The 17,770-nt window shown below is 54.0% G+C and overlaps 1 protein-coding gene across 8 annotated transcripts in view; it reads left to right on the forward strand.

Moving 5' to 3' along the window:
• Nucleotides 1-17,770, forward strand: part of EIF4G3 (eukaryotic translation initiation factor 4 gamma 3) — a 177,675-nt gene that overhangs the window by 97,572 nt on the left and 62,333 nt on the right. For all 8 annotated transcript variants that reach the window (XM_071575714.1, XM_071575717.1, XM_071575720.1 and 5 more), the window contains 5 exons: nucleotides 697-876; nucleotides 3,151-3,265; nucleotides 7,982-8,082; nucleotides 11,126-11,248; nucleotides 16,342-16,450. In XM_071575714.1, coding sequence (XP_071431815.1) covers nucleotides 697-876; nucleotides 3,151-3,265; nucleotides 7,982-8,082; nucleotides 11,126-11,248; nucleotides 16,342-16,450 — 628 coding nt within the window. The remainder of the gene's footprint in view (nucleotides 1-696; nucleotides 877-3,150; nucleotides 3,266-7,981; nucleotides 8,083-11,125; nucleotides 11,249-16,341; nucleotides 16,451-17,770) is intronic.

The following is a 17,770-nucleotide window of genomic DNA, read 5'->3' on the forward strand; positions in this document are numbered from 1 at the left end:
TCTCACTGCCCCATCCTCCCTCATGAATGCCGTGTGTGGGGGGCACTCCTGCCCCCCAGGCCTCACAGCCTCCAGAGCCAGCCCAGAGCCTGTGCCAGGGGCTTGCTTGGATTCCTGGACTGGTCCATCCACCTGGGCCATCACTTCATCCCAACATGGTAGAGGAGTTTGGTGCCACCCTGGGACGAGTTGCCACCCTTCAGAAAGCAGGGCAGGACGAGTCCTCTGGATGAGTTTGTGAGGGAGAGGCAGGAGGTGCCTCTGCCCTTGGGGCAATTCCAGCTTTTTAGCTGCTCTGGAGGTGTATTGGAACAGTTCCCTTGCTCTGTTGGACACTTGCTCTGATCTTTGATTCCCCTGGATATTTATAAGGTGGGTTTGTAGCAGCCAACCCACCTTATACAAACAATTATGAGACAAACTCCTTCTTCCACCCTTTGCTCTGAAAGCTGAGCTGTAAAATTCAGTAACTACAAACTAATAATTGTTAATTTGTGAAGTTTCTTGCCTTTTCCTGCCCTGTCAAACAAAGCCCCAGCCTGGCCCTGCTGCTCCAGATGAACACAGACTGTCCTGCTGTTTTCTGAATGTGTGGCAGCCCCTGGAAATGATAGAACATTGTGATGATACTTGTAATCCCCTCCCGGGGAGTCTGACCAGCTCTGTGTTTTCTCTCCTCTCCCCTCCCTCCCCCAGTTTTTCCAGAGGCCTCAGCTCCAGCCTCCCAGGGCCACCCTGCAGAACAGCAGCCCCTCCATCCGTCCCGGCGCGCAGACCCCCACGGCCGTGTACCAAACCAACCAGCACATCATGATGGTCAACCACCTGCCCATGCCCTACCCCATGCCCCAGGGCCCCCAGTACTGCATCCCACAGGTAAGGCCACGCTCCAGGGCCCCGAGCAGCTCCTGTGCCCAGCAGGATTGGCCCAGGGAGCTGGTGGGGACGGGGATGTGTCTGAAACCAAGCTGGTGGTTGCATGTTTGGCCTCACGTGCCAAGGGGGGGTTTAGTTTGGATATTGGGAAAAATTCCCTCATGGAAAGGGTTGTCAGGGACTGGCACAGCTGCCCAGGGCAGTGGTGGAGTCCCCATCCCTGGAGATGTTCAAAACCCATTGGATGTGGCACCTGAGGATGTGGGTTAGTGGTGCCCCTGGAATGGTGGGACTTGGTGCTCTCAGAGGCCTTTTCCAGTATTAATGGTCCCAACATTCCATGATTCTGTGGTTCAGCCCCTTTCTCCATGTGCAGGATTTGTCCTGTGCCTGGGGGCTGTGGGAGTCAATGACCTTTTTAAGGTCTCCCTCAAAACCAGGGGGAAACCAAGCCCTTGGAAAATATTTGATATTTTTAAATATAATATATTTAAATATATCTAAATTGGCATCATTGATCTGCAATCACTCTGACACCTTGGGCATCATGGAAATCAGGGGAGTGACTGTTTCCTTCCTCAGCCCTTGAGTCACAGAATCACAGAATCCCAGACTATTCTGAGTTGGAGGGACCCACAAGGATCATCGAGTCCAACTCTTAAGTCAATGGCCCACACAGGGGATTGAACCCAGGACCTTGGCATTATTCCAGCCAAGTTTGAACCAACTGAGCTGATCTCAGGGTATTCCCTGCCTTGTCATTATTTTTCTGACAGTAACATTTAGGGGGGGTTATGCTGGATATTGGGGAAAACTCCTTCATGGAAGGGTTAGTCAGGGAATGGTGGAGTCCCCACCCCTGGAGGTGCCCAAGGAACACGTGGGACATGGTTTGGTGGGGAACGTGGTGGTGGGGAATGTTGGACCTGATGGCCTTGGGGGGCTTTCCCAGCCTTAGTGGTGGTTGCATTTCTCCATCATTCCTGTGATTAACTGGTTTGCCACTCGGCTCCCTGTGGGCAGTCCCTGGTGTAAAGGAGAGCACTCTGGACTCTGAACCCCAAGGTCGTGAGTTCGAGTCTCAGTGGGGACCATCCCCTGGCAGTTCAATCCCTCCCTGCCATCCCATCCTGTCAGATCTGGGATGCTCAGCAGGGTCAGCCCCGGTCAGTGCTGGGGGCTGTGACAGTCCCGAGGACTTCCCTGTCACTGTCCAAGCTCGCTCGGCCGTGGCAGATGGACCTTGGGACTGAAACGGTGGGGCCAGTTCTGCACACGCTGAGCCTCACCTAAAACATCCACTGTGCAGGCTGGAAGGGCCACACCATGTGGGGAGAGCCCTGCCCAAATCTTTGTGTGTGAAGTCTAGCCATACAATCCTATATACTCAGCTCCCTGCAGGTCTGGGGGCTCCACTGCAGGTCCTGTTTGCTGCAGGGGGGGCTGATGGTTGGGTTTGTCCCCAGTATGGGCACAGTGGCCCCCACTGCAGGTCCTGTTTGCTGCAGGGGGGGCTGATGGTTGGGTTTGTCCCCACTATGGGCACAGTGGCCCCCACTGCAGGTCCTGTGAGCTGCAGAGGGAGCTGATGGTTGGGTTTGTCCCCAGTACTGGCACAGTAAGTGGGGGCCCCACTGCAGGTCCTGTTTGCTGCAGAGGGGGCTGATGGTTGGGTTTGTCCCCAGTACTGGCACAGTAACTGGGTACAGTAAGTGGGGCCCCCACTGCAGGTCCTGTGAGCTGCAGGAGGACTGATGGTTGGTTTTGTCCCCAGTCCCAGCTCAGTGGCCCCCACTGCAGGTCCTGTGAGCTGCAGGGGGACTGATGGTTGGGTTTGTCCCCAGAACTGGCACAGTAGCTGGGGACAGTAAGTGTGGGCCCCACTGCAGGTCCTGTGAGCTGCAGGGAGGGCTGATGGTTGGGTTTGTCCCCAGAACTGGCACAGTAAGTGGGGGCCCCACTGCAGGTCCTGTTTGCTGCAGAGGGAGCTGATGGTTGGGTTTGTCCCCAGTACTGACTGGCACAGTAAGTGGGGGCCCCACTGCAGGTCCTGTGAGCTACAGAGGGGGCTGATGGTTGGGTTTGTCCCCAGAACTGGCACAGTAGCTGGGGACAGTAAGTGTGGGCCCCACTGCAGGTCCTGTGAGCTGCAGAGTGGGCTGATGGTTGGGTTTGTCCCCAGAACTGGCACAGTAACTGGGGACAGTAAGTGTGGGCCCCACTGCAGGTCCTGTTTGCTGCAGAGGAGATACTGATGCTTGGTTTTGTCCCCAGTACCGGCACAGTGGGCCCCCGTACGTGGGGCCACCGCAGCAGTACCCGGTGCAGCCGCCGGGACCAGGACCCTTCTACCCAGGCCCGGGGCCAGGAGAGTTCCCCAATGCCTACGGTAAGTTGTGCTTGGAGCTTTCTTCTTCCTGAATCTTCTCTGGGTGTGTTTTTCTGTTGTCAAGCTGCAGATTTATCATAACGAGCTGGGTTAGCATTTGTTTGAACTTCAAATAGCTGCTAAATTTGGTGGTGTCACAGCCCTGATTATTCACTCCTGAAAAATCCTCACTCCCAGAGCATTGTTTGTGTGAGTGCCCCAGGAAGGGCTGCCCAGGATCGCTGTGCCCAGGAATGGTGGCTGTCTGTCAGTCCCTGCCCAGTCACTGTTATTTATTGGGGTGCTGTGGGTACATCTGGCAGTGGTTTCACTAAGCCCTGCCCTAGGGGTTGCTCCCAGTGAACTTTCCTATCCCAGTGCTCCTTGTTCAGTGTTCAGTGAGGGCTGAGAACAAGCCTTGTGGTTTGTGCCCTGGTTTTGTGCTGCAAAGGTCAGTTCAGTGCAGTGGGAGAGTCTGAAACCTCTGCCCAGGCTGGAGTTGGGCTCTTGCATGGGCAGCTCCTGCTCTTGCCTTTCCTCAGCCAAAAAGGCTGGGAGGTTGTCAAATAAATGATCCTCATGTGGAGATCTGGTCAGGGTGTTGGGCTGGACTGAGGCTGTGCCAGGGCAGGGTCAGGTGGGATCTCAGGAAAAGGCTCTTTCCCCAGAGGGTGGTGGGCACTGGATGATCCTCTGGGGCACAGGGATGGGCCTCTGTAGGGTCAGGAGTTGGACCTGGTGACCTTTCTGGTTCCTTCCAACTCAGCACATTCTGGGGTCTCAGGAGGGTTGTGTTGGATCTCAGGAAAGGTCCTTCCCCCAGAGGGTGGTGGGCACTGCCCAGGCTCCCCAGGGCAGTGGGCACAGCCCCCCAAGGCTGCCAGAGCTCCAGGAGGGTTTGGATGATCCTCTGGGGCACAGGCTGGGATTGTTGGGGTGTCTGGGCAGGGCCAGGGATGGGACTGGATGATCCCTGTGGGTCCCTCCCAGCTCAGGACATTCCCTGATTCTGTGACTGTCCCAAGTATTGAGCTTTAAAGCTGCATTTAAGAATTCCAGGGCTGCATGTTCAGGACTGTCCAGGGAATCCCTTTCTGTCCCCATCTCCTGGTCCTTGACTCCTCCAGGGCTCCTCCCCCAGTTTGCAGGCCCCATTAGCAGTGGGACTGTCCTTCCCCACCCCAGGGCACCTCTGCTCTTGGCAACCACCTCTTACTTCAGAGCAGGAGGTCCTTCCTTAACAATTCCCAGTGTGTTTCCATGTACAGTCCATGTCCTGCTGACACCACAGGCCCTGGGAGGCTCCCATGGGATCTGGGCTTGGATGGTTCAGTCAGACCAGCTCCTGTGTTTGAGGTGCAGGATTGGGAGTCTTGTCCTCATGTCTATCCCTTCCTTTATTTACTTCCCTTGCTCATTTATTGGAACATCTGGGAAACCACCAGGACGATTCCAGTCATTCCTCATTGTGTGGTTGGATTTTTGGAAGGGTTTTCACTTCCCAATATCAATGCCAGGCATTTTGTTCCATCACTGCCACCTGCCCCTCCCATTCTGAGACCTGCTGAGGGCACAGGGACTGCAGCTTCCCATGGGAGCCTTGGGAATTCCCATGGAGCCACATTGCCTTCCAGGCCACACAGGGGCAGCCCTGGCAGAGCTGCAGCTTTGCCCTTCACACCCACAGATCCCTTTGGAAGGGAGCAAAACCCCACTTGCCTCCCTGTGTATCTTTGGAAAGGTCTGAACTCTCTTTTCATCTGGTTTCCTTCCTCCTCTTATTGCTTGGTGTGTTTGGAGCTCATGGGACTCCCTTGGAAGGTCACCCTGAACCCTCCAAACCTGGTTATGCAATTCCAGAGTGGAAGGAGGGAGGGGAATTACAAGGCAGCCACTTCCTGGATGTTTATCCAAGGAAAAAAGGAAGAAATATTGCAATGGCTCTTCAGATCTGATCCACTAAATTAGGAAATTGCCCAGAACTCCTCATTTTTTCTGCTGTCTTATTTCCTGCTTAGTCTTCACTCCTGTAATTAGGAAAAGGTTCCTTTCTGGCTGTTTTCCTCTCCTGGCATTGCTGGTTTCTTGCCTGGAATCTCTCAGTCCCAGCCTGTTTTAGGGGGCTGTGTCTGTGGGGCATCAGGGGCTGGGGCTGGAACTCCCCATCCTGCAAAGTTTTCCAGGCAGGAAAGGTCTGGCTGAGGAAGGGGAAGGTGCAGGTTTTGCCTGTGCTCATCCACCTCTCCCTCCTGTTCCTTCCTGGCTATTTTTAGGGACTGGGAATGCTCAGTCTCTCACCAGGTGCTGCCGGGCTTGGGAACAGCTAAATCTGCAATCCAGGCATGGATGAAGCTGCTGGCAGTGCCTTCCCAACACCCCCAGGAATTGCAGCCAGTGTGGCTGCTGGATATGAACATCATGGCAGCACAGAAAGAGGGGAAAACACAACAGAAGACAAAACTTGTGAGGGTGGACTGTGCAGTTTTACAGCTCAGTTTTGCAGTTCATCATTGTCTGATCTCAGGGAGTTTCCTACAGTGTTGGGAAGGGCCTTGAAATGATCATTGGGAAGAGGGAAAACAAAACTTGGCTGCTGCTGAACTGAAGGGATCAGAGGGCAGGAGCAGGGAGTGTGGCACTGACACAGTGGCCACAGGAATTCTGTTCCTTCCCAGAAGTGTCTCTTGTTTTTCAGGATTTAGGGGTTTAAAATATTTCTCATAAAGAGCCTGTCCCTGAGCTCTGCTGGTGCTCTGCCAGGGATCATCCCAGGTGCTGTGGCAGAGCTGCTGTCCTGGAAACTGGAACTGGAGGGGATTCCCACATTCCAGGGCTCCCAGTGGCTCCTGCCCCAGACTCGGGAGAGTTTGGGGTTCATCACTGCCTGTAAGGAGAGAGGGAGGAGGGTTTGTAGAATCCCAGACTGGTTTGGGCTGGAAGGGACCTCAAAGCCCCTCCAGTGCCACCCCCTGCCCTGGGCAGGGACACCTCCCACTGTCCCAGGGTACTCCAAGCCCTGTCCAGCCTGGCCTTGGGCACTCCCAGGGCTGGGGCAGCCACAGCTGCTCTGGAAGGCAGTTTTTCATCCCTGGACATTCCAGGGATGCTGATGGAGACTTTTGTGCCCAAGGCCAGATGAGTCCTGGTGTCTCAGCCTGGCATTCACTGAGTCCCTGAGCCCCCATAGGACCCCCAGTGCCAGGCTGTGCTCCCTGCACAGGGACAGGTTCCCTTGTGGGGCTGGCACAGGGAGCCCTGAGCTGGTGCTTCCCACTCCCACCCTTTGGGGCTGCCCTGGGGTCTGTGGCTTTCCTGGGCTCACCCTCTGCCTCAGGGCTCAGGAACCCCCTGCTTGGGTTACAGGCACAGTCCAGGGGTCCATTCCCATTTCAAGGTTAGTTCAGCTGAAGAATAATCAGATATGAATAAATCAGTTTGCTGCAAGTGGTCAGTCCATCCAATAGCCATGCCTAGAAGGGAAAACCCTTCACCCTCCACCCCCCTGACAGCTGGTCTGTGGGCAGAGGGGCATTCCTGCTCTGCCACCCTCGTGGCTGGCACAGCTTTAAAGCCCTCAGTTCTTGAGCCACTCTCATTCCATGAAGGAAACCATAATGGGCCACATTGGCTGTTCCAGTGTGAGCAGCAGCAGGTGAAGTTCTGCACTAATCACTGATCACCAATCACTAATCACCAATCACTGGTTATGCTCTGTGTGCTGCAGCATGAGAACAGCATTGCTTGTAATTCAGTTTTCTGGTTATGCCTCAAAACAGGCTGTGCTTGACCTTGCAGATTGTTGGTGTTGCTTTGACTGAATTTCTCTACAGAGGCAAAAATGGAAAGGATAAACCAGCAACAAACTCACCTGTTTGTCAGTCAGAGGAGTCCAGGGTGGTCTCTGGGTGCCCTGGTGGTCTCTTGATGCCCTGGTGGTCTCTGGGTGGTCTCTGGGTACCCTTTGGGTGCCCTGGTGGTCTCTGGGTACCCTTTGGGTGCCTTGGTGGTCTCTGGGTGCCTTGGGGTGGTCTCCTGGTGCCCTGGTGATCTCTGGGTGCCTTGGTGGTCTCTGGGTGCCCTTTGGGTGCCCTGATGGTCTCTGGGTGCCTTGGGGTGGTCTCTTGGTGCCCTGGTGGTCTCTTGGTGCCCTTTGGGTGCCCTGATGGTCTCTGGGTGCCTTGGGGTGGTCTCTTGGTGCCCTGGTGGTCTCTGGGTGCCCTTTGGGTGCCCTGATGGTCTCTGGGTGCCTTGGGGTGGTCTCTTGGTGCCCTGGTGGTCTCTGGGTGCCCTTTGGGTGCCCTGATGGTCTCTGGGTGCCTTGGGGTGGTCTCTTGGTGCCCTGGTGGTCTCTGGGTACCCTTTGGGTGCCCTGATGGTCTCTGGGTGCCTTGGGGTGGTCTCTTGGTGCCCTGGTGGTCTCTTGGTGCCCTGGTGGTGTCCACAGCCCTTTGGAAATGGATGCACATTTTGTCATGGAAATAAAAAACCATATAGTGAAATAACTTTAAAAATTAATTTAATAACCAGTTAAATGTTAATAATTAAATGAACCCCTAATCTCTTGATGGAGCAGCAGCTCCTGTTGAGTGACGTGGGCAGAGCAGCCCCAGCGGTTCCCAGAGCGCTGGTGGGAGTTGTGGGGTTTGGAGGGAGGAGCCGGTGGGCAGCTTTGCCTCCTGTGGTGGGTGTTGGTTCCTGAGCAGCCAGAGTGACCCTGTGCCCCCTTTGGTGCCCCAGGAACCCCCTTCTACCCCAGCCAGCCCGTGTACCAGTCCGCGCCCATCATCGTGCCTACGCAGCAGCAGCAGCCGCCGCCCACCAAGAGGGAGAAGAAAACGGTGAGTGGGGCCCTGAGGGGCACAATTAAAGCTCTGCTCAAGCTTCAGACCGAGCTCTGTCCCCCCTGGAAGCTCAGGGTGCCCAGGGGAGCTGGGGCTGCCCATCCCTGGAGGTGCCCAGGGCTTGGAGCAGCCTGGGCTGGTGGAACTGGGTGAGCTTGGAGGTCCCTCAAACCCAAACCCTTCTGGAATTCTGGGATTCCCAGAGAGGTTCAGCCTCTGCTGTCACAGCCCAGTTCATTAAACCTCCACAGGGCAGAATTGGGGCCTTATTTTCCCATTTTCCATGAAGACTCTGCTCTGAGTTTGTGACATCTCAGCCAAGTCAGAAGGGAGAACGTTTTTGTTGGGTTTTAAACAAATGTCAATAAAAGCAGCAGCATCTCCACAAGTCTGAGATCCTCAACCTGCCTGTGCTGCTGCTGAGGGTGTTCCCAAAGAGCCAGGAGGGAATGGACAAACCCAGCTCAGTTGGGAGAATGGTGGGAATTGGTTCAAAATAACAAAAAAATAAATTAGAGAATTTTATGCCTTGAAAAAGGTAAAAAAGCCAGTAAGTTGTGGAGGTATTTGCAGGCTTGGAAGATCCTGAGCACGTTATGGAAATGGGTTTGGAGAGAACATTCCCACTCTTCCTGATTCACTGGTGGGAATTGGAGGTTGATGGAATTTAAGGGCATCTGCAGGGGCTGGTGGGGAGCAGTGAAGGTGCAGCAGCTGAATGTGGGAGCTCAGCAGGAGGTGCTGGGGTGGATTGAATTGGGATTGAAAAGGAAATTACTCCAGTTTGAGTGTGAGAGTGGCTTGGAAATGTTAAAAGAACTGGTTCCTGGGGGGAAAAAACCACAAAAAGGGACTTGGACATGTCTCAAAATGGAGAATATTTGTGTCTTTGGAGTTCTGGAGATGCTCTGAGGTGACAGTTGGGTTGGGACACTGGAATAGCTGGGCTGGCCTCACAGGAAGGGCCTTCCTTGTGGCTTCTCTCCTGTCACCTCTGGAGTCCCCAGGAGTCCCTTCCCAGCTCTCCTGTCACCTCTGGAGTCCCCAAGAGTCCCTTCCCAGCTCTCCTGTCACCTCTGGAGTCCCCAGGAGTCCCTTCCCAGCTCTCCTGTCACCTCTGGAGTCCCCAGGAGTCCCTTCCCAGCTCTCCTGTCACCTCCGGAGTCCCCAGGAGTCCCTTCCCAGCTCTCCTGTCACCTCTGGAGTCCCCAGGAGTCGCTTCCCAGCTCTCCTGTCACCTGTGGAGTCCCCAAGAGTCCCTTCCCAGCTCTCCTGTCACCTCTGGAGTCCCCAAGAGTCCCTTTCCAGCTCTCCTGTCACCTCGAGTCCCCAGGAGTCCCTTCCCAGCTCTCCTGTCACCTCTGGAGTCCCCAAGAGTCCCTTCCCAGCTCTCCTGTCACCTCTGGAGTCCCCAGGAGTCGCTTCCCAGCTCTCCTGTCACCTCTGGAGTCCCCAAGAGTCCCTTCCCAGCTCTCCTGTCACCTCTGGAGTCCCCAAGAGTCCCTTCCCAGCTCTCCTGTCACCTCTGGAGTCCCCAGGAGTCCCTTCCCAGCTCTCTCTGTCACCTCTGGAGTCCCCAGGAATCCCTTCCCAACACCCCCAGCACGAGATTCCCAGTCCCTTTGGGATGCAGAGCAGCTCAGAGCCCTCCCTGGGATGAGGCAGTTCAGGCCAGCAAAGCTCAGCCCTTCAGGCAGGAAAGGGGTTTTAAATGGCCCTGATGTTTCTCTCTCAAGGTGCTATTTCACTTTGCTAATTGGTGTTGCAGCTGAAGAAATGAGGGAAATTAAAGAGAAATGAGCTGTGTGAACGTGCCCACCCCCCCCTGCACCATTAGGTGGGTGTTGGAGCAACTCCCAGGCTGGGAAATGTTTTAGTGTCACTGACTCCATGTCAGGGGGACAGGGCAGAATCAGTGCCAGCTCTCAGTCCCTCCTTGCTGTGGTCAGTTAAATGTTTTAGCAGGAAAACTCCATCAAAACCAAGAGAAGACCAAGCTCCTGAGCACTGTGTGTGATTTGTGTCCTCCCAACCCAGAGGGCAGAGCCCACCCCAGGCCCTGAGTGGTGCCACTCACTGAACCCTGAGCAGTTTGACTCCAGATCACCCAATCCCACAGTGGTTTGGGTTGAAAGGGGCCTTAAAGCCCTTCCAGTTCCACCCCCTGCCCCACCTGGGGTGGTCCTGAGGAGTGTGGGGGTTCCCAGAGCCCCCTGTCCTGGGAAGGGTTGTGGTTTGCTTGGATTTCTGCAGGAATTCCTGAGAGCTCAGCCAAGAGCTGTGGAGAAGGTGGGCAGACCCAGCAGCTCTGGCTTCAGGTTTTTCAGAATCTCCAGTCCTTGTTGAAGATTAAAAGCTGTTTCACATTATCCCAGAGAGTTTGGCTCTTCCCCATGTCCAAATGGATTGGCTCAAGTGTCCACTGAGGGTTCAGTGAGTGTGTCCTGGAGTGGTTTATTTTGGAAAACATTTATTCCTCCCATTTTGGGCCTGTGAAGAGACTCACTAAACCCCACTTGTTTCCCAAATGCTGCTGAGCTTTATAGGATTTGAGTTTGTTCTTGCACTTTCCTTTGCTCAACTGGGTGCTGTGCTTTGATTCCCTGTGTTGGGCAGAGGCTGCTTTGCTTTCCCCTTTCCCAGCAGCTCCTTTGGCAAGGTCAGAGTGTTTTTTATTCTTGCCCTTTTCACCCCTTGCCAAGTTTAGTCTGTACCTGAACTGCCCACAAATCCCATAAGTTTGGGAAACTCAGGTTCCAGCAGCAGAGACTGTTTGGAACTACAAGGGGCACAGAGTTCCCCCAGCCTGCTGTGGTGATGATTAAATGAGGTTTTGATTAAATCAGCTCTGGAAATGAAAGGCTGACACGCTCTGCATTCCAAGTTATGGAAACAGACACTTCCCAGAGCTCCTGCTGAGCACCAGCTCATCCCAGAGCATCTCCTGCTGGGGGTACTGGGAGCATGTCCTGCTCCTCTCCAAGGACAGCAGGAAGGGAAGGGGACACTTGTCTGACTCATGTCTTTGTTCCACCCACAGATCCGGATCCGGGACCCAAACCAGGGAGGCAAAGACATCACCGAGGAGATCATGTCTGGGGGGGGCAGCAGGAACCCCACCCCCCCCATGGCCAGGCCCTCCTCCACCCCCACCCCCCCTCAGGTGAGCAGGGCCCTCCTCCCCTCCCTTGTCATCCCCAGTCCTTGCTGAGCTCCCATCCCCTCACACTCCTGGGTTCTCCTCGATGTTCCTCAAGGATTGTTGTTTTCTCCCAGGCCTGGCTGGTTTTGCCACCTCTGGCTGGTCCCTGTGGGGCTGCAGCTCCTGCTGCACCTTCCCCCTCCCTGGGTTTGCACCAGCAGAGGATTTAGAGCTTGTAAAGACTTCCAGTGTTAAAGGAGGAGCCAAAAGACCTGTGGGAAAGGAGGTGTTTCTGTTGGGTTTGTGCACCTGAGGAAGGGCCATGTCACACATGGCACTGCTTACAGACCTGCAGCTGCATCTCTGTCCAGAATAGAGACCTTCTGCCTTAGTGGTGCTGCTTTGGAGCCACCACAGGACCAGGACTTGGGAATTTTCTCCAAGAACTGGGATAGTTCTGTCACAGATTTGGTCTCTCTGTGTTCAGACTTCTAAACTCACCTTGCTCCCATGGGAATAATCATAAATACCCCAAACTGATGTTATCCCTGGCTCCTAAATCCCTTCCTGTCACACACCTTTGGCTCTGACCCCTCCAAGTCCCAGCCTGGGGCCTCATTAGAACCCTAATGAGGGTCTCCAGGGGTGTGGGGGCTGTGCCAGAGCCTGGCCTGGCTGGTGCTGGGCAGAGATTTCTTCTTCTCCCACGTTCTTCCCCGTTGGATGTGCCCAACTTTTGCCAGGTTTGGGGTGAAACAGCCTGTTCTGGGCTGTGCCCTCCCTTCCCTGGCCCTGCTGGGGCAGCAGCACAGCCTTGTTGGGCTGGAGGGGGAGTTGGAGCTTCCAGGAAGGTGTAACTGGGACCCCTGAGGTGCAGGAAGAGCCTCCCTGCAGATTTCCCTCCAGGAGGGGGAGAGTTCTGGAGTTCAGCCATTCCCAGGCACAGTTAAATAGATCCTTCTGCCACCTGAAGGCACCACCTCGAGCCTGCCCAGCCCTTCCTGCCCCTCCAGCACAGCCACAGGGCACCAGTTCAGCTTCTCTCCATAAGGGAAGACACTGCAGGTGTCACACACTGGGATCTGGGCAGATCTTCCCATTCCTTCCTGGAATGATTTTCCCCTGTGGAAGTGGGAAGAGCCCAGCCAGGCCTCCCATGGTGAATCCAGCACTGCTCCCAGGCTGAGATCTATTCTAAGGCACTGCAGTTGAGTCAAACAGAAGGAAATAAATGTGTCCAAGAGGAGCCTGAGTTCTGCTCAGCTGTAATTAGTGTGCAGAGCACACAGGGATGTCCAGACACCTCCTCAAGGTGAGCAAACACTCCTGTGTTTGATGTCCAGCCTTCCTTTGGATGAGGGGCTGGGACCCCTCTGGTAACCACAGAGCAGCTCTGAATTTGGGCTCCCCAGAAAAAGCTCATTAGTGCAACAGAACTGAAAATTCAAGCCCACCTGAGGCAGGAAAATTCCAAGGTGTTGTCCCAACAGCTCCTCTGAATCGAGTCTGGGGAGCACATTTACAATGTTGGGTGGGATGAAGTGGTGCCTGAAGAGCTGCCCAGGCTGAGCTGCAGCAGGAGGGGCATGAACAGGCTCAGGGCAGGGGGGTCTGAGGCCTCAGCCCTGACTTGGGGGTGCTCCTGGTTTGGGGGTGGTTTGTTCCACCCCCTAAGGAACCAGCTCTGCTCCTGGGGGGGCCTGGGGGACACTCAGAGTGGGAGTGTCCAACCTCAGGGCTTGGCAGGGCATCAGCAGCTCATGGGCTGCTCAGGGGGCTCCCAGAATGACACTGAGTTGTAATAAAGGTTCTTCTGTGGTTCTGGAATCTCAAATGTTCCCAGCACAGAGCAAGAAACTTCCTCAAGAAGTGCAGGAAGCCACTGCTATGGACCAGACCTCATCCCAAATTCTACAATGGAAAAAAACCCCTTTAATGATAATAATAATTTCCAAATTTTCATTTTTTTCTTTAAATTCAAATTATTTTTTAACTCAAAACTCTTTTGTGACTCAAAGAAAACCTGAAGCTTCACCAATCCATGCCTGAATCAGCCTCTTCTCTCAGCAGATGAAGTGCTGAACATCAAAAAGCCATTGGAGTTGTGCTGAGCATGGGAAGAGCCTGGGAAGGGAGCAGGGTCTGAGCTTTGCTGCCACAGGAGCCAGTGCTGAGCTTTGGCAGCTCCTGCCCCGTGTTCAGCAGCACTGACCAAGAAGGGCTTCAGGTTGGGTCTTCCCAGCACCTCCACAGAGGTTTCTAAATCAGATTTTAGCAATTAAAGTGCTTTAAAGTTCCTGCCAGAGGAGCTGGAGGAGGTCCATGGAGATCTTTATCCATTTCTAGCAGGACACTTGTTTTCCACAGTGTGTTTCTTGCTGGGAGGACGAAGGAAACCCAGGGCCAGGTTATGGTGTTTCCTCAGCACTGACTTGCACAGAAAATCCCTTTTTGAGGAGTCAATGCTCCTGTTTCCCTGGCAAAGCTCTCCCAGGGCTCTGAGTGTGTCACTCAGTGTTTGCAGGGGATTTGGGTGGGGTGGAATGACCCAGAGCCACCCCTGGAGCCTCAGGAGTCCTGGAGTGATTTCAGGGGGATTTTTAACTCCAAAGTCTCTGAATGCTCCATTTTGCAGCTGCAAAGTGTCATTTATTCCTCTGCAAATCCTTCCATAAAAGAAAGGAGTGTATTCCACATTTCTGAAGGAAGTACAGTTCCTGCTCCACAAACTTTCTGGGCTGACACTTCACTGGTCTCCTTTGGTTCTTACCACATTTTGCTTTTTCATCCATGAATTTCTTACCAAATGAAAGTCCTGATCCACTGAGGGTGAGGGGAAGAAGCTTTGGAGCCTCCTCCTGGGTACAGCTGGGGCTTCTTTGGCTGCCATTCTTTGCCTGGAGGTTGGAATGCAGCTCTTCATCCCTTCCCCAGTTGGTTGGTCAGGCTGTTCCTGGAGAGGAGCAATCCCAAAGAAAACTTGGACCCTTCACCCTTCCTTAGGTTTTGGTTCTTACTTTTCCAGATGTGCTTTTTCCCAGTCCCCCTGAGGTGGTGAAAATTAATGCCTTGAAGATAATTCCCTCTTCATCCTGCTGGAAATGGGAGGGGGAAAGAGAGGAGCAGGTGGCCAGAGAGTTTCTTTTTATAGGGAAATTTGTTTTTCCTGGATTTTGGAGAGCCTGTCTGGGAGCAGGAATTAGAGACCCTTGTCCTGGGCTCTCTGCTGGGTTTGGATTGATTAAAAATCCCTTTCCCTGGGGGTGTTCAGAGGAGTTTGTGGCTGTGGGGCTGGGGGAGGGCAGGCAGGGAACACTCTGGGGGTTGGAAATTGGAGGTTCAGCCCCGTTTTCTCCTGGTGTGTCATTAATAAGGGGATTTGTGGTCACTCAAACAAATGTCTCACCCTTGAGTTTGGGGGGGTTGGGACACTGATTTGGTCTCCCTTAATTTCTCAGATTAAGTGCAAAGGATTTTATGAAACCTTCATGAGCACAAGTGAAGTGTTTGCCCATTAATGATGGGAGATAATTAACAGAGATTCTCTGCCCCAGGCTGAGGCTCCTCCTGTTTTCATTCAGACTTTGCTGGTCCTGCAGTTTTGTTCTTCCACACAACAATCCCAGGCTCTCTCCATGTTTTTGGGAATCAGCTCCTCCTGCTCTCCCTTAATTTGCTGCCCAGCCCATTTTATTCTCCTGTGACCCTGCAGGGCCCACCCCAGGCTGGTTGTGGGTGATGTTTTTACACAACCCCCCAGTCTGGGTGATTTTCCTGCTAACTCAGGATGTGTGTGCAGGGAGAGCCATCCCTGCACTGCCCATCCAGCCCTGCACGGGTCAGCTGTGGGGAAATGCAAGAAAAGGAAATAAATAGATATTAAATCTCTGAGGTGGTTGAAAGAACTGGTCAGTTGAGGAAGAAGTCGAGTCCCAAAAGTGAACTCAAGTCACAGAGACCTCCCAGGAGCCTTGGGGTGTGTCCTGCATGGAAGAGCATTCCTGCTGCTCCTGGAAACTCCAGTCAGGGAGATCAGGATTCTTGGTGTGTGTCCTCCATGGCATAACATTCCTGCTGCTCCTGGAAACTCAAATCATGGATATCCAGGAGCCCTGGTGTGTGTCCTGCATCTCCTGGAAAATCAAATCAGGGAGATACAGGAGCCTTGGGGTGTGTCCTCCATGAGGAGCATTCCTGCTGTTCCTGGAAGAAGCGTTGGGAGAACCAAGTGTGTTGCCAGCTGTGCTCTGCTGTCTCTTCCCTGCTCCTTTCCCACCCTTTCCCATGTGCTTTGTGAACATACCCAACCAACCCATGTGTTTTCCCTGCCTCTGCTCCATGTTTCCCAGCCTTCCAACTCTGTGTTTTCCCAGACTTTCCTGTTTCCCAGCCTTCCCTCTGTGTTTTCCCAGCCTTTCCTCTGTTTCCCTGCCTTCCCTCTGTGTTTTCCCAGACTTTCCTGTTTCCCAGCCTTTCCTCTGTGTTTCTCAGCCTTTCCTGTTTCCCACCCTTTCCTGTTTTTCCAGCCTTTCCTCTGTGTTTTCCCAGCCTTTGCTCCATGTTTTCCCTGCCTTTCCTGTTTTCCCAGCCTTTCCTCTGTTTCCCTGCCTTTTCTCCATGTTTTCCCAGCCTTTCCTCCATGTTTTCCCAGCCTTTCCTCCATGTTTCCCTACCTTTTCTCCATGTTTCCCTGCCTTTTCTCCATGTTTTCCCTGCCTTTCCTCCATGTTTCCCAGCCTTTCCTCCATGTTTTTCCAGCCTTTGCTCCATGTTTCCCTGCCTTTTCTCCATGTTTCCCTACCTTTTCTCCATGTTTTCCCTACCTTTTCTCCATGTTTTCCCAGCCTTTGCTCCATTTTTTCCCAGCCTTTGCTCCATGTTTTCCCAGCCTTTCCTCAATGTTTCCCTGCCTTTCCTCCATGTTTTCCCAGCCTTTCCTCCATGTTTCCCAGCCTTTCCTGTGTTTTCCCAGCCTTTCCTCCATGTTTCCCAGCCTTTCCTCCATGTTTCCCTGCCTTTGCTCCATGTTTCCCAGCCTTTCCTCCATGTTTCCCTGCCTTTTCTCCATGTTTCCTGCCCCAGCCCGCTCTCAGCCTGTCCCTCTGTGCCCGCAGGTGCCCAGCCAGGCGGTGCCCGAGCCCAGCCCTGCCACCCTGGGGGTCCCAGAGCCGCCCCCTCCCTGTGCCAGCGCCCCCAGCTCTGCAGCCTCGGCCTCCAAGCAAGGTGGGTTCATGCACTTCTCCTCCCTCACTATTCCCAGGAGTTTTTCTCTCTCTCCCGGCTGGTTTTGGTTGGAAGGTTTGTGGCAGGGAGACAAAGAGCAGAAATGGGAGGGAGGGAGGGGCTTCTCCCCCTCCCGTGGAGCATTTGGAGGGTGTTGCTAAAGGGGATTCATTGGAATTTACTAATGTGGAACTGGTTAAAAATAATTGTCTTCAAGGCTCTGTGTCCTAAATGTGTGTTAAAGGACACAGAGGGTGGAACTGCCCTCACCCAGGTGCCACCCTTCAGAAACCAGCGTGTTTTCAGGGAATGTTTGGCCAGAGAGGCTTTGGATCCTTTGGATTATCAGCCACAGGGTGGCACAGACCCAGAGTATCCTGTGGCTCCCCCAGAGCTGCTCCTGTGTCCTGTCCTGCAGGAATGGGCTGTATCCATGAGGAAAGAACCCACTGCTGTGCAAAGGGCTCCTAAAGCCCAGAGCAGGTTTTGCTGATGTTGGTGAAAATGGCACAGATGGAACAGAAAAGGTTCCTTAAAAACAATTCCCTGGACAATGGTCTCAGGCACAGGGTGGGATTTTGGGGTGTCCTGTGCAGGAGTTGGAGTTGGGGATCCTGGGGATCCCTTCCAGCCCAGGGTATTCTGTGATGGACATTGGAAGGCAGATCCTTTAAACTGTTCTGAATTGTCCCAGGAGGGCCAATGGAGCATTCCAAGGCTCCCCCACCCTGGAATTTTGTAGCCATTCAAAGCTGTGGCTCCAGAGGAGTGCCCAGGTGTGGTGTCACTGGGCTGGGTGTTGGCATATGGAGCTGACCCCACTCCTTGCCTCTGCTTATCCATGGCATCCCATTCTCCGAGGGTTCCACCTGGAGCAGCGTGTGCAGGGCAGTTGGGAAGTGCCCTCTGCTCCTCCTGAGTGTTGCCCTCAAACTTGGAGCCTGCTGAGACCTTCTATTGCATTTAGGATCATGGAGTTGTGAAGGTTGGAAAAGCCCTGCAGGGTCATGGAGTCCAACCCTGCCCCCAGCACTTCCAGGGCCACCACTCAGCCATGTCCCCAAGTGCCACCACTCAGTCATGTCTCCAAGTGCCACCACTCAGCCATGTCCCCACGTGCCACCACTCAGCCATGTCCCCAAGTGCCACCACTCAGCCATGTCCCCACGTGCCACCACTCAGCCATGTCCCCAAGTGCCACATCCACTTGGCTTTTGAACACCTCCAGGGATGGTGATTCCACTCTGGGCAGCCCCTCCAGTCCCTGAGCACCCTTTCCACAAAGGAATTTCCCCTGACATCCAATCCAAACCTTCTCTG

The sequence above is a fragment of the Pithys albifrons genome, chromosome 22 (assembly GCF_047495875.1).
Source record: "Pithys albifrons albifrons isolate INPA30051 chromosome 22, PitAlb_v1, whole genome shotgun sequence".
In the NCBI taxonomy this organism is placed as follows: Eukaryota; Metazoa; Chordata; class Aves; order Passeriformes; family Thamnophilidae; genus Pithys; species Pithys albifrons.